Genomic DNA, 13772 nt, shown 5'->3' on the forward strand with positions numbered 1-13772 from the left:
TCATTCCACAAAGAAGGCAATTCCCTCTTTCAATTGTTGCTCTTGAATTCTTTTTAGGTTACAAGTAGGTGAGCGTGATGAGAAATGTCCTTGATGGGACATGACATGCTGGGTTGTTGAGTAATCCATGGGGAACCTAGATTCGCTCCTCGCTCTGAAGCCAAACAAAGTCACTGTTTTACTAGCCAACCAGGAAGTTGGCCAACAGAGATCAATGATTTACAAAGAAGTGGTGTCGAAAGAGCTTCGGAGCTCCTACGGTAGTTTGTCTCAAACGTAGAGAAATAGTAGGTGAAGCTCGGGGGTGAAAGTCGGCAGGTTCTGACAGGTTCTGGGGAACCGGTAACGGAAATTTTGAGTATGGGGATTCTGCAGTGGTCGTAAGGATGAAAAAGTCCACGCTCTTCCTCAACCACAGAAGTTCCTTGGATGACCTTGGCCCAGTCATGCTCTTGTCAGCTGAATCTCCCTTACAAAGAGGACCAAAATAGGTCGCATCCTGCATTTAGATATAAACGTATATAGCAAATAAAGATATCCTAGTCTGTTGTATTTGTAGAAGTTATTTCTAGCCGGACTACCTGATTCTGTAACAGCTTTGTACCCTATGCCAGAGCCGAGGTGGCGCAGTGGTTAGAGTACAGTACTGCAGGCTACTTCAGCAGACTGTTATCTGCAGTTCAGTGGTTCAAATCTCACTGGCTCAAGGTTGACTCAGCCTTCCATCCTTCCGAGGGGGGTGAAATGAGGACCCAGACTGTGGGGGCGATATGCTGACTCTGTAAAACCGCTTAGAGTGGGCTGAAAGCCCTATGAAGCGGTATATAAGTCTAACTGCTATTGCTATTGCTATCCGGTAAACTCGCAAGATTCATTTTACATCCAAACTAGACTGTCATCATTTCTCTGTGTCATATATAATGTATTGGGTATATGCCTACTTGTTCATTTATTTATTTATTTATATATTGTTTGTTTATTTATTTATTTATTTATTTATATCCTTCTCATGTTCATCTAGTGCAGGGGTGTTAAACTCAAGGCCTGCGGGCCAGATGCGGGTGCTTAGATCTGGCTCATGGAGCCACCCTGGGAACAGCAAATGTCCGGCCCGCGGTGCCACTGCCAGCGAAAACAAAGGTTGGAAGGGCCGCATGTGCCCCCACCCCTCTGAGTTCCACTTCCGCTGGCAGAGAGCAGCAGGAGGCTGTCGCAACCTAAAACGGAGCTCGGAAACCGGTTTTCTTTGGCAGAGTGATCTGGCCACACACACAGAAACGCACACACACCCTGAGGTCAAGCACAACCCTGATGTGGCCCTCAATGAAATCGTGTTTGATACCCCTGATTCAATGGTGAAAAAAAATAAGGTTCTACATTTAGGCTAGAAAAATAAAATGCACAGGTACAGTATGTGGTACCTTCCTCAATAGTAGTAACTGTGAAAGGGATCTTGGAGTCCTAGTGGACAACCATTTAAATATGAGCCAGCAGTTTGCAGCAGCTGCCAAAAAAGCCAACACAGTTCTAGGCTGCATCAACAGAGGCATAGAATCAAGATCACGTGAAGTGTTAAGACCACTTTATAATGCCTTGGTAAGGCCACACTTGGAATCCTGCATCCGGTTTGGGTCGCCATGATGTAGAAAAGATGTGGAGACTCTGGAAAGAGTGCAGAGAAAAGCCACAAAGAGGATTAGGGGACTGGAGACTAAAACATATGAAGTACGGTTGCAAGAACTGGGATGTCTAGTTGAATGAAAAGAAGGACCAGGAGGGGACATGATACCAGGGTTCCAATATCTCAGGGGCTGCCACAAAGAAGAGAGAGTCAAACTATTCTCCAAGGTACCTGAGGGTAGAACAAGAAGCAATGGGTGGAAACTAATCAAAGAGAGAAGCAACTTAGAACTGAGGAGGAATTTCCTGACAGTTAGAACAATTAATCAGTGGAACGGCTTGTCTCCAGAAGTTATGAATGCCCCAACACTGGAAGTCTTTAAGAAGATGTTGGATAGCCATTTGTCTGAAATGGTATAGGGTTTCCTGCCTAGGCAGGGGGTTGGACTAGTAGACCTCCAAGGTCCCTTCTAATTCTGCTATTGTATTGTATTGTATATGGTGTATATTAGAGCTGGAAACCCTTTGAGAGCAATAGACAGCAAAATTTCACTTAATATATGCCAATCAGTGTACATTTAAAGCAACAATCAAGTTATTCTGGGTCTTAAGTCTACAGTATGTTGTAATACTTGAAAGAGGATTGTTGTTGGCTTATAGTAGGAAGTAGAAATTATCCAGAGCAAGCCAGTTTGGAGAGAGAGCAATGGGTTTCAAGCATTTGTTTGCTAAGGGACAGAAGGTATTTTCACAGCCCCGTAGTTTATTCAGGTGACTTACACTGGATTTCACGAGGTCATCCCATGCATGCAATCCAACCTGTTATTTTCCTAGATTGTGTGGGGGGGGAATCATTATGTTGGAATGTTTTCTACATTTACTCCTGTAGCCGTGTTTAACAACACTGGCTCCTTGCCAACCAAACTTTTATTGCTTCTAAAATCTACCCTGCAAAGCCCACAGCTTGGATCTTTTATTATTCTTTCTTCCCATTAGCATCTTGTTTATTTTTGTTTCCTGTTAATGGAACACTCAAGGCAGCCATCGACATTAAAATGCAGAAAAATGCAAGATATACCTTTCAAATATTTAAACCAAGAAATATGGACTTAATCTTTCCCTGCCTCCTTTGACTCTGAATGTGACCCAAACAGTGGTGAGATTCAACATTTTTTACTACCAATTCTGTGGGCGTGGCTTGGTGGGCGTGGCATAGCTTGGTGGGCGTGGCAGGGGAAGGATACTGTAAAATCCCCATTCCTTTCTGATCAGCTGGGACTCGGGAGGCAGAGAATAGATGGGGCGGGGGCCAGTCAGAGGTGGTATTTACAGGTTCTCCGAACTACTCAAAATTCTGCTTCCGGTTCTCCAGAACTGGTCAGAACCTGTTGAATATCATCTCTGCTTCCCAAAGCTCACCAAACCAGCTGAGGATAAAACTATTGGTTGCCACTGATCTGTAAGTTTCTCTCTTTCAAAGCGGTTTTAGACTTATGGCTTTTCATGAAAAGTGAAACACTGACTTTGGTTTTGCTGATGATGGAATCGTTGTTATACAGCTAGTATATGTTCTTGTAGAAAAGTAAACAATTGAGGTTGTAATTTTTATTGTCTACTACTGTGCTAGAGTCGGAGGTCAGCATTTTTTCCCCTTTTTTTCTCCTTCTACCGCACACTTTCCCTTTTTCCCTTACCTAGTTTCCCATTATTTTCATTTTCCTTTGTATGCTGTACACTGATAAAGCTAATAAAACATTTTGATCCATAGATTGATCACTTTTGCCACATCTGAGAGCAGAGAGGGGTGTAGAAATAGCACTTAGACTTATATACCGCTTCACAGTGCTTTTATAACACACTATAAACAGTTTAGAGAGTCAGCATATTAGCCCCCAACAATCTGAATCCTCATTTTACCGACCTCGGGAGGATGGAAGGCTGAGTCAACCTTGAACCAGTCAGGATCGAACAGCTGACAGCTGGCAGAGTTTTCCTGCCATACTACATTCTAACCACTGCGTTTCTATTGGCTTATTTGTACAGAGTTTATATCCCGATGATGTCAGCGAGACCCTCTGTGTAATAACGCTGGTGATACTAGAGAAATTATAGAGACAGAACTCAAGATTCAAGACCATAGACCCAACCTAGAACAGCTTGACCCCGTCCGCACATGCGCTCTGCCTTCTGCGCATGCGCTTGGGCTTGAAAATATGCCTAAATGGGACGGCATAGAGCTGGGGCGGGTGGGCGGGCCACCCACGATATCCACTATCAGTCCAAAACTGGCAGAATGCCACCTCTGTGTTTAACGATTCCTTACTCAGCACCGTCACGCCAGTGACTATCCTGACATTGCCTCTCCTTCGACCACAGGGCCGCGTGAACATGCCAGACGTATCAGCCGAGACCGTATTTGATGTCCTCCATGACACCGAATACCGGAAGAAGTGGGACTTGAATGTTATAGAGACCCACGAGATCGCCCGGCTCTCTGACAACGCTGATGTGGGCTACTATTCTTGTGAGTAAGGACTTAGAGAAGATTTCGTGATATTAGGGGCATCCTGTTCTTAACAAGCATACAGCAGGATTTGATTCTTAGTTTTTGGCATCTGGGTTAAAAACCTGGTAGGGAGAGAGTTTCGACCAAATTAGGGGGGAAATTGTCAAGCTTTAGACCTTTTTTTAAAAAACTGGTGCCTTTGAGTCAGTCTTGACTCCTGGAAACTGTCGACCCGTGATGGCAAACCTATGGCATGTATGCCAGAGGTGGCACACGGAGCCCTCTCTGCGGGCATACCAGCTGTCGCCCCAGCCCAGCTCCACCACACATGCTACCATACCTCCTGCCGGCCATCTTTTTTTGGGGTCTGTGCCGTACATGCAGGGGGTGGGGGTACATGGGGGAGATGCATGGGGGGGCGCGGGGTGAGCATGGGTGGTCACATATGCATGCGGGAGAGAGACACACATGGGGGTGTCACATGCACATGCACGGGATCGCATGTGCAGGTGGTAGGGTGCATGCGGGGGATGTGCACATACGGGGGTGGGGGAGTGCAGGGGGTCACACATGCAGGCATGGGGTTGGGGCGCACACGGGGGTCACATGCAAATGCATGGGGGGCAGTGCACTTGTGTATTGCATCAGGGGTGCATAATACGCTTTCGGCACACAGCGAAAAAAAGGTTAGCCATCACTGGTTTAGACTCTAGACAGATTTGCATTTTTCTTGGCAAGGTATTTTGGGTGTGGTTTGCCATTGCCTGTTTCCAAGGGCTGAGAGAGAGCAACTGGCCCAACATCCCCCCCGCTGGCTTTGTGTCTGGGGTAAGACTAGAACTCTCTGTCTCCAGGTTTCTAGCCTGATGCCTTAACCACTATCCCAAACTGACTTTCTATCTTTAGGCCCCAAATTACAGGGTTCTTTGAATGCTATAATTAAAGTGGGTCCAGATGTAGCTAATTTCGGCTTTTGGGATGACGCAGACAAGACTGAGATGGCCTTAGTTCACGCTTCTGGAATTTCTTCTGGAATTAGAGGCAGAAGTTCTCTCGATACCAAAAGTTGGAGACCTTCTATTTTGAAACTTTGCTCAAGCGCTTTCAGAAATGTTCATCTCTGGAGCCCAGCCTGCTTTACCAGGCCTCACCGGCTCCTAAAGTGGCCAATATCTGCTGATATCTCAGATCCTTGGTAGGTAGAGAAGAGCACCTGCCTTTTGTGTGGCTTATGGTTGTCCCTTCAGAAGCATATGGGGCAGATTATGCCCAAAATATATGCCATAAAGGTGCTCAGGGGAATGGACTGGGGTCAAAGCCAAAGTCTAGAGCAGTGTTTCTCAACCTTGGCAACTTGAAGATGTCCGGACTTCAACTCTCAGAATTCCCCAGCCAGCATTCGCTGGCTGGGGAATTCTGGGAGTTGAAGTCAGGACATCTTCAAGTTGCCAAGGTTGAGAAACAGTGGTCCAGAGCAAGGGGGTCCAACTTTGGCCATTTTAAGACCTGTGGACATCAACTCCCAGAATTCCTCAGCCAGCTATGCTTGAAGTTGAAGTCCACAAGTCTTAAAGTTGCCGACCTGTTCTAGACTTCCTTCAGCTATGGAAGCTTGCTGGTTAACTATGAACTTCGAGCTGAAAGAAAGAGCAGTTATCAACTTAAGAAATAAACACAATATTCATGACAAGAAGTGCAAGGGTTGTTATCTTTTGTAAAGCTTGGTGGCCTGATGTTCTACAGGTAGTCCTCAACTTAGAATGATTCATTTAAGGACTGTTTGAAGTTACGTTGGCATTTTAAAAAGGGACTTACAATTGCACGCCTGCTCACATAGCAATTTGGCAAGTTGTTTTGACAGGACAGGATGCCATCAGGTGAAGGCCACCTAGCTATCCTTATAACTCCTACCTACAAGAAGTAGAAAGAGGTGTAGAAGGAGAGGAAGAGGAGGAGGAGAGGAAGAGAAAGAAGAAGAAGAAAAAGAGGAGGAGGAAGAGGAAAGAAGAGGAAGGAAGGAAGGAAGGAAGGAAGGAAGAAGAAGAAGAAGAAGAAGAAGAAGAAGAAGAAGAAGAAGAAGAAGAAGAAGAAGAAGAAGAAGAAGAAGAAGAAGAAGAAGAAAGAAGCATTGTAATGTGTAAAGGCAAGGGGCTGCAGAATTCTTCCAAAGCTTTTGTTCTCTTCCCCTAACAAGAACGATAAAATAGAATTCATTGTACGTAGCAGTTATAAGGATAGATTCCTTCGCCTGATGGTATCCCGTCCTGTCAGAACAGCCTGCCAAATTGCCAGGAGAGCTGGCATGCAAATGGGGCGTCCCTGACATAGTAATGCCAGCATGCCAGAGGGGCCTCAGGTTAAAAAAGATTAACCTTTGTAGAATTATGGTTCTGAGTGCCACATACCCCGAGGGCTATATAACAGGTTAGAGAAGGTTTAGAGAGGAAGAGAACAAAGACCATGACAAGGACTGCAGGAGCTGCCTGTGAAGAGAGGCTGAAGGCATTTGAGGAGTTCAACCTGACTTAAGGGAAGCATGATAATGGCGTTCAGGTGCATAAAGAAAAAAAAAAGATCAAAAACTCTATATTTTGCGTTTTCCAGGAGGCTAGATTGGATGGTCTTTTGTGCTCCCTTCCAGCTCTACATTTCTGAGATTTAAAGCAGGGATAAAGACACAAAGGGGTGGGTGGGAATATAGTTAGGATAGATTAGCGAAGGTAAGGGAATAAGAAATGATACCAAATTATATTTGGGTTTGTGGAAATACCATCCCAAGGAAACATAAACAGAGATCTGAAAGAGACACCTACAACAATAGAAAAGAGAGAGAGAGAGGAGGAGAGAATGAAAGGAAGACGGGGGAAAGAAGAAAGAGGTAAGGAGAGGAGGATGGAAGGGAGAGGAAGAGAGGAGAGAGAGGAGGGAGGGGAAGGGGAAGAGTAGGAGAAAGTGAAGGGAAGAAGGGGAAGGAGAGGAGGAAGGAGAGAAGGGAGGGAGGGAAAAAGGAAAGGGAAAGGAGAGGGGGTGGAAGGGAGAGGAAGAGAAGGAGAGAGTAGGGAGGGGAAGAGGAAGAGTAGGAGTAGGAGAAAAGGAAGGGAAGAAGGACGGGGAAGGAGAGGAAGAAGGAGAAGAGGGAGGAAAAAAGGAAAGGGAAAGGAGAGGAAGGTGGAAGGGAGAGAAAGAAAAGAAGAAAGGGTAGGAAGGGGAAGAGGAGGAGTAGGAGAAAGGGAAGGGAAGAAGGAAGGGGAAGGAAGTAGAGAAGGGAGGGAGAAAAGAAAGGGAAAATAAGATGGTGCTACAACAGGCGGAAGGGATGGTAAACAAAGCAACCCAAACTGTATATTATAACCTACTAAATGAATTAATAAATGTATAAGAATGATAAATGTAAAAAAGAATAAGCACTATGTGAATGTATACTTAAAATGGTATGTAAGAGAATTAATTTTTTTTTTAAAAAAAAAGCAGGGGTCTCCAACCTTGGTAATTTTAAGCCTGGCGGACTTCAACTCCCAGAAGAAACTGTCCATCTCTTTTAAGAAGAGATTGGACAGTATGTGGTCTGAAATGGCATAAGCTTTCCTGCTTCTGGAGGGGGTTGGACTAGAAGACCTCCAAGGTCCCTTCCAGCTCTATTCTGATAGATTGAAGTTGTTATTCCAAGCAGCTTCCTTCAGCTCGGACATCAGTTTGATCTGAAGTCGCTGCTCTACGCTAGAATAGTGGATTGAATATCCTGGGTGCCATTGATTTTTTTTTAAAAAAAATGGTTTACAGATTTTCACAATTCAGGTAATGTTGTGTTTCGCACAGAGAACATAAATGGGGAAGAAATAGAAAGAGGAACCAATTAGGAACAACCTTTGCAGTTTTGACATGTCTCATACCCAGTCAGAGTGCTAAGGCAATCATCTAGACCAGGGGTCTCCAAGCTTGGCAACTTTAAGCCTGGAGGACTTCAACACCAGGGAATTCTGGGAGTTGAAGTCCTCCAGGCTTAAAGTTGCCAAGGTTGTAGATCCCTGATTTAAATGATGTGTCTTCCATTCTTCCCCACTTTTTCTTTGTATTTTAAATTCTGCTTATCACATTGATGCATCTTTTCTACCTTCTCGGATAGGGAAGTGCCCCAAACCTTTAAAGAACAGAGATGTGGTCACCCTGAGGTCCTGGCGAGTCTTGGATAAGTCATATGTAATCCTCAATTTCTCCGTCAAGCACCAGGTAAGTGAGGAAAGAAAACAGGTAAGGGGTCTTTGTGGCTAGTTTAGCAATTTTGTTGTTGTTCTTAGTTGCAAAATTATGTCTGACCCATCATGACCCCATGGACAACGTTCCTCCAGGCCTTCCTGGTCCTCTACCATCCTCTGGAGTCCATTTAAGCTCATGCCAACTGCTTCAGTGACTCCATCCAGCCACCTCATTCTCTGTTGTCCTGTTCTTCTTTTGCTCTCAATCATTCCCAGCATTAGGCTCTTCTCCATGGAGTCCTTCCTTCTCATTAGGTGGCCAAAGTATTTGAGTTTCCTCTTCAGAATCCGGCCTTCTAAAGACCAGTCAGGGTTGATCTCCTCTAGGACTGACTGGTTGGATGGCCTTGCAATCCAAGGGACTCACAGGAGTCTTCTCCAGCACCAGAGTTCAAAGGCCTCCATTCTTTGGCGCTCAGCCTTTCTTATGGTCCAACTTTCACAGCCATGCATTGCATCTGGGAAAACCATAGCCTTGACTATAGGCACTTTTGTTGGCAGGGTGATGTCTCTGATTTTTAGTATGCAGTCTAGATTTGCCATAGTTTTCCTCCCCAGGAGCAAGCGTCTTTTAATGTATTGGCCGCAGTCCCCATCTGTGGTGATCTTGGATTTAGCAATACAGAGGGCTTAATCAGATAACAAGCAGTCCTCAACTTACCATCACAATCGAGCAGCCCAAAATTTCTGCTGCTAAGTGAGTCATATGTTAAGTGAGTTTTGCCTCATTTAACGACTTTCCTGGCCACAGTCATTAAGTGAATCCTGACAGTTAAGTTAGTAACATGGTGGTTAAGTGAATCCATCTTCCCCACTGACTCTGTCAAACGGGATCCCATGACCTCAGCATACTGCAAACCAACATAAATATGAGTCCGTTGATAAGTGGCTAAATTCTGATCACGTGACTATGGAGAAGCTACAACACTCATAAAAATTGGTCATAGGTCACCTTTTTCCAGTGCCGTTCAAACAGTCACTAAATGAGCTGTTGTAAATCGAGGACTAACTGTAACACAGTATGATTTGCACAGCATAGTATGCTAGTTTAAAACGGGCCCAGTAGTTTTAGTTTCATCACATTGTGGGAACCTACCAGAGGTGGTATTCAGCAGGTTCTGACCAGTTCTAGAGAATTGGCAGTGGAAATTTTGAGTAGTTCAGAGAACCGGCAGCGGAAATTTTGAGTAGTTCAGAGAACTGTTAGCGGAAAATTTGAGTAGTTCGGAGAACTGGTAGCGGAAATTTTGAGTAGTTCGGAGAACTGGTAGTAGAAATTTTGAGTAGTTCGGAGAACTGGTAGCAGAAATTTTGAGTAGTTCGGAGAATTGGCAGTGGAAATTTTGAGTAGTTCAGAGAACCGGCAGCGGAGATTTTGAGTAGTTCGGAGAACTGTTAGCGGAAATTTTGAGTAGTTCGGAGAACTGGTAGTAGAAATTTTGAGTAGTTCGGAGAACTGGTAGTGGAAATTTTGAGTAGTTCGGAGAATTGGCAGTGGAAATTTTGAGTAGTTCAGAGAACCGGCAGCGGAGATTTTGAGTAGTTCGGAGAACTGGTAGCGGAAATTTTGAGTAGTTCGGAGAACTGGTAGTAGAAATTTTGAGTAGTTCGGAGAACTGGTAGTGGAAATTTTGAGTAGTTCGGAGAATTGGCAGTGGAAATTTTGAGTAGTTCAGAGAACCGGCAGCGGAGATTTTGAGTAGTTCGGAGAACTGTTAGCGGAAAATTTGAGTAGTTCGGAGAACTGGTAGCGGAAATTTTGAGTAGTTCGGAGAACTGGTAGTAGAAATTTTGAGTAGTTCGGAGAACTGGTAGCAGAAATTTTGAGTAGTTCGGAGAACTGGTAGCGGAAATTTTAAGTAGTTCGGAGAACCGGTAGCAGACATTTTAAGTAGTTTGGAGAACCGGTAGCGGAAATTTTGAGTAGTTTGGAGAATTGATAGCGGAAATTTGAGTAGTTCAGAGAACTGGTAGCGGAAATTTTGAGTAGTTCGGAGAACCGGTAGTGGAATTTTTGAGCAGTTCAGAGAACCGGTAGCACAAATTTTGAGTAGTTTGGAGAACTGGTAGTTGGAATTTTGAGTAGTTCAGAGAACTGGTAAATACCACCATTGTCTGGCCCCACCACCATCTATTCTCTGCCTCCCGTGTCCCAGCTGATTGGGAGGGAATGGGGATTTTGCAGTATCCTTCCCTTGCCATGCCTACCACAGAACCGGTAGTAAAAAATTTGAATCCCACCACTAGAACCTACCCTTGGCTTAGCCTAAATCGTCATCTTCTTTGGGCATTGCATGCTGCCGTGATACAGTTTCTTTTCTTAACCCAGATTTGGCTGGTAGTGAGAAACCGGCACAATGTTTAGTTTAGCACTGGAAGTATCTAGTAGAGCTGCCCTCTGTTGATAGATATGCTTTTCTTCCACAACGGAGTCCCTAGTGGTCGGTGTTGGCTTTGCGTGTCCACAGCTACAAAAATGAGTTCAGTTAAGACTGTTCTGACCCAGCTCTCTAAACGCAACAAACCGTCTGAAGTGAACTCAAAGATTCCTTTATTAGGCGTGCCAGCAGCCCCGGCAAAACGTTTCTCTCTCAGGCTAACAATTCCATCTGTCTAGGAGATGAATAGTTGTCTGCCACATTTATTCATCTCCACCCACTGCCTTTTATCCCCAGAGCTAGGGTGGGGCTTCACTAGCAGCGGTGGCTCTTCCTTCCCAAGGACTGGTCCATAGATTTCCACTGCTCTCCTCTCCTTTGCCTTCTGTATATCCACGCGTCAGTTACTGGACCCAGCTGTCCTTCCTCTTCCTCATCAGCCACCTCCAGACCTGGGGGCTGTTGATGCCATCTGAAGACTGACGGAGCCCAAGCTCCGCCTCTGTCACTCTCTCTCTCGCTCTCTGCCAGCTCCATTCCCTCTTCCGGCACGGAACTCTCAAGTTGCTTTGATGTTGACCCTGATTCCCACATCTCCTCCTCATTCGATTCAGCTGCTGGAGGCGCCACTGACCGGCAAGCCACAAAAAAGACAAAGGAATCAGACCAAAAACTCAACCCCAACCCATTATTTGGCTTTCTCTTGCCTAGAAATACCCTCCCCGCAAGGACCTCGTCAGAGCTGTGTCACTCTTAGCTGGATACCTGGTGCAACCAACGGGACCTAGCAGCTGCTGCTTGACTTATTTGGCTCAGGTAGACCCAAAAGGTAAGGACCCATTTTACAGATGTTGCCTTTATTTGGATCTGAAACAGGAAAGGTGCTTTTAGACCCAGCGCTGCACTCATCACAGCACAGATGAGCATTCCCACAATGGATTTTATTTAAAACTAACTGATAACCCAGTGTTGCCCGGGTATTTATTTATAGGGGGAGCACCGGGGGGGGGGGGGAGTCCGGACCAAACATAATTTCTAATGTTGGATTTTCCACCTTACCAGAGGAAGCCCTCTTGTGGAGTACTGTGAAGCCATTACCATGGCAACTCTACTGCGCTGTACAGTAGAAGCCATTTTACTACAATACAGTAGAAGCCATTTTAAGGCAAAACAGGCTGAATCTTAACAGAACACACACACCGAGGGGTGTTAGGGGTGTCTTACCCCCACAGTATTTGTTTCCAGAGAGTAAGTCATCTGTGTACCAAGTTTGGTTGAAATTGCTCGAGGCGTTCCAGAATTATGTTGGAACACACACACACACACAACCATGGACGGATGGACGGACGGACAGACAGACAGACAGACAGACAGACAGACACAATGGATGGATGGATGGATGAATGGATGGATGGATGATAGATAGATAGATAGATGATAGATAGATAGATAGATAGATAGATAGATAGATAGATGATAGATAGATAGATAGATAGATAGATGATAGATAGATAGATAGATAGATAGATAGATAGATAGATAGATAGATAGATAGATAGATAGATAGATAGATAGATAGATAGATAGATAGATAGATAGATAATGGATAATGGATAGATAGATGATAGATAGATAGATAGATAGATAGATAGATAGATAGATAGATAGATAGATAGATAGATAGATGATAGATAGATAGATAGATAGATAGATAGATAGATAGATAGATAGATAGATAGATAGATAGATAGATAGATAGATAGATGATGGATGGATGGATAATAGATAGATAGCCTGGGATGAGAACCACGTCAAACATGGAATCTTGGAAAGGTAAACTGACCTATATGTGCAAGATACCCCAACCTGCTTCAAGACCAGATTTTGAGCTGCTTATGTTGTCCTGAAAATTGCTTGGTCAACCATTCCAAGTTCTGGAGCACGACCTCTGGTGGCGCACAGTGGTTAAACTGCAATATTGCAGGCTAACTCTCCCCACTGCCAGCAGTTCAATCCTGACCGCCTCAAGGTTTGACTCAGCCTTCCATCCTTCTGAGGTTGATAAAAGAAGGACCCAGATTGTTGAGGGCAATGTGCAAATAATGCTCACATTGTAAACTGCCCAGAGATTGCTGTTAATCATTGTTGGGTTGCGTGGAAGATTAAATGCTACTGCTATTATTACCGTGTGAGTCAGAGCCCTGTCCATTCTCACACACACCCACTCCTTCATTCAGTGTGGGAAGCTCATCAATTAACCGCTACAACCACAACAGCTAAGAGTGGTTTTTATCCGTGTGGCGTAAGGTTTGCAGGAGGCATTGAACAAGTGTGGGAAGCGTGTTAGATTTCAAGAAATTAGCACAAGGAACAGACCTGATCTACCAATGAATACCTGAAAGTCAAGTAAAGTCTGTGTATATTAGTTGAGGCCCCAATTCAAGTACTTTTTAAGTCTTGTAGTCTGGGGGCACAGTTTTTCTTGGAGTTGTTCTTTTTATTTATTTACCTATTAAATGTATAAGCCACTCATTTTACCATCAAGGCCAATTTTTTTTTAAATTTCCTATTGCTGTGGATGTCGTGGGATCACCGTCCCCGAAATAATTCTGGATTGTATTGAATAGATTATTTTTCACCGCCCTGAATGTAAACAGATGATCTAATTCCGAATTGGGTAGGGGCCAGGACAATCTGCTTCCCCCACCCCAGACCAAGCCTGGTTTCCAGGGTCTCTGCAAATGTGTTTCTTCCTCCATGTTCTATGTTTGAGTTGCGGTGGCGCAGTGGTTAGAGTGCAGTACTGCTGGCTACTTTTGCTGCCTGCAATTTAGCAGTTCAGCTGAAGGTTGAGTCGGCCTTCCATCCTTCCGAGGTGGGTAAAATGAGGACCCAGATTGTTGGGGGCAAGAGGCTGACTCTGCACACCACTTAGAGAGGGCTGGGAAGCACTGGAAAGTGTATATAAGCCTAAGTATTATTGGGAAGGAAGGAAAGAAGCCATGGTGGCACGCT

General features: G+C 44.6%; 1 protein-coding gene across 2 annotated transcripts in view; it reads left to right on the forward strand.

The window, feature by feature from the left end:
* The window catches only part of LOC106546777 (START domain-containing protein 10), a 29328-nt gene that overhangs the window by 9856 nt on the left and 5700 nt on the right, over window positions 1–13772 (forward strand). For both annotated transcript variants that reach the window (XM_087728336.1, XM_087728335.1), the window contains exons 2-4: window positions 3997–4144; window positions 8250–8353; window positions 11469–11586. In XM_087728336.1, the coding sequence (XP_087584462.1) occupies window positions 3997–4144; window positions 8250–8353; window positions 11469–11586 (370 nt within the window). The remainder of the gene's footprint in view (window positions 1–3996; window positions 4145–8249; window positions 8354–11468; window positions 11587–13772) is intronic.

This window comes from Thamnophis sirtalis, unplaced genomic scaffold (genome assembly GCF_051295495.1).
Source record: "Thamnophis sirtalis isolate CommonGarterSnake01/CBP01778 unplaced genomic scaffold, rThaSir2_p1.2 scaffold_13, whole genome shotgun sequence".
NCBI lineage: Eukaryota > Metazoa > Chordata > Lepidosauria > Squamata > Natricidae > Thamnophis > Thamnophis sirtalis.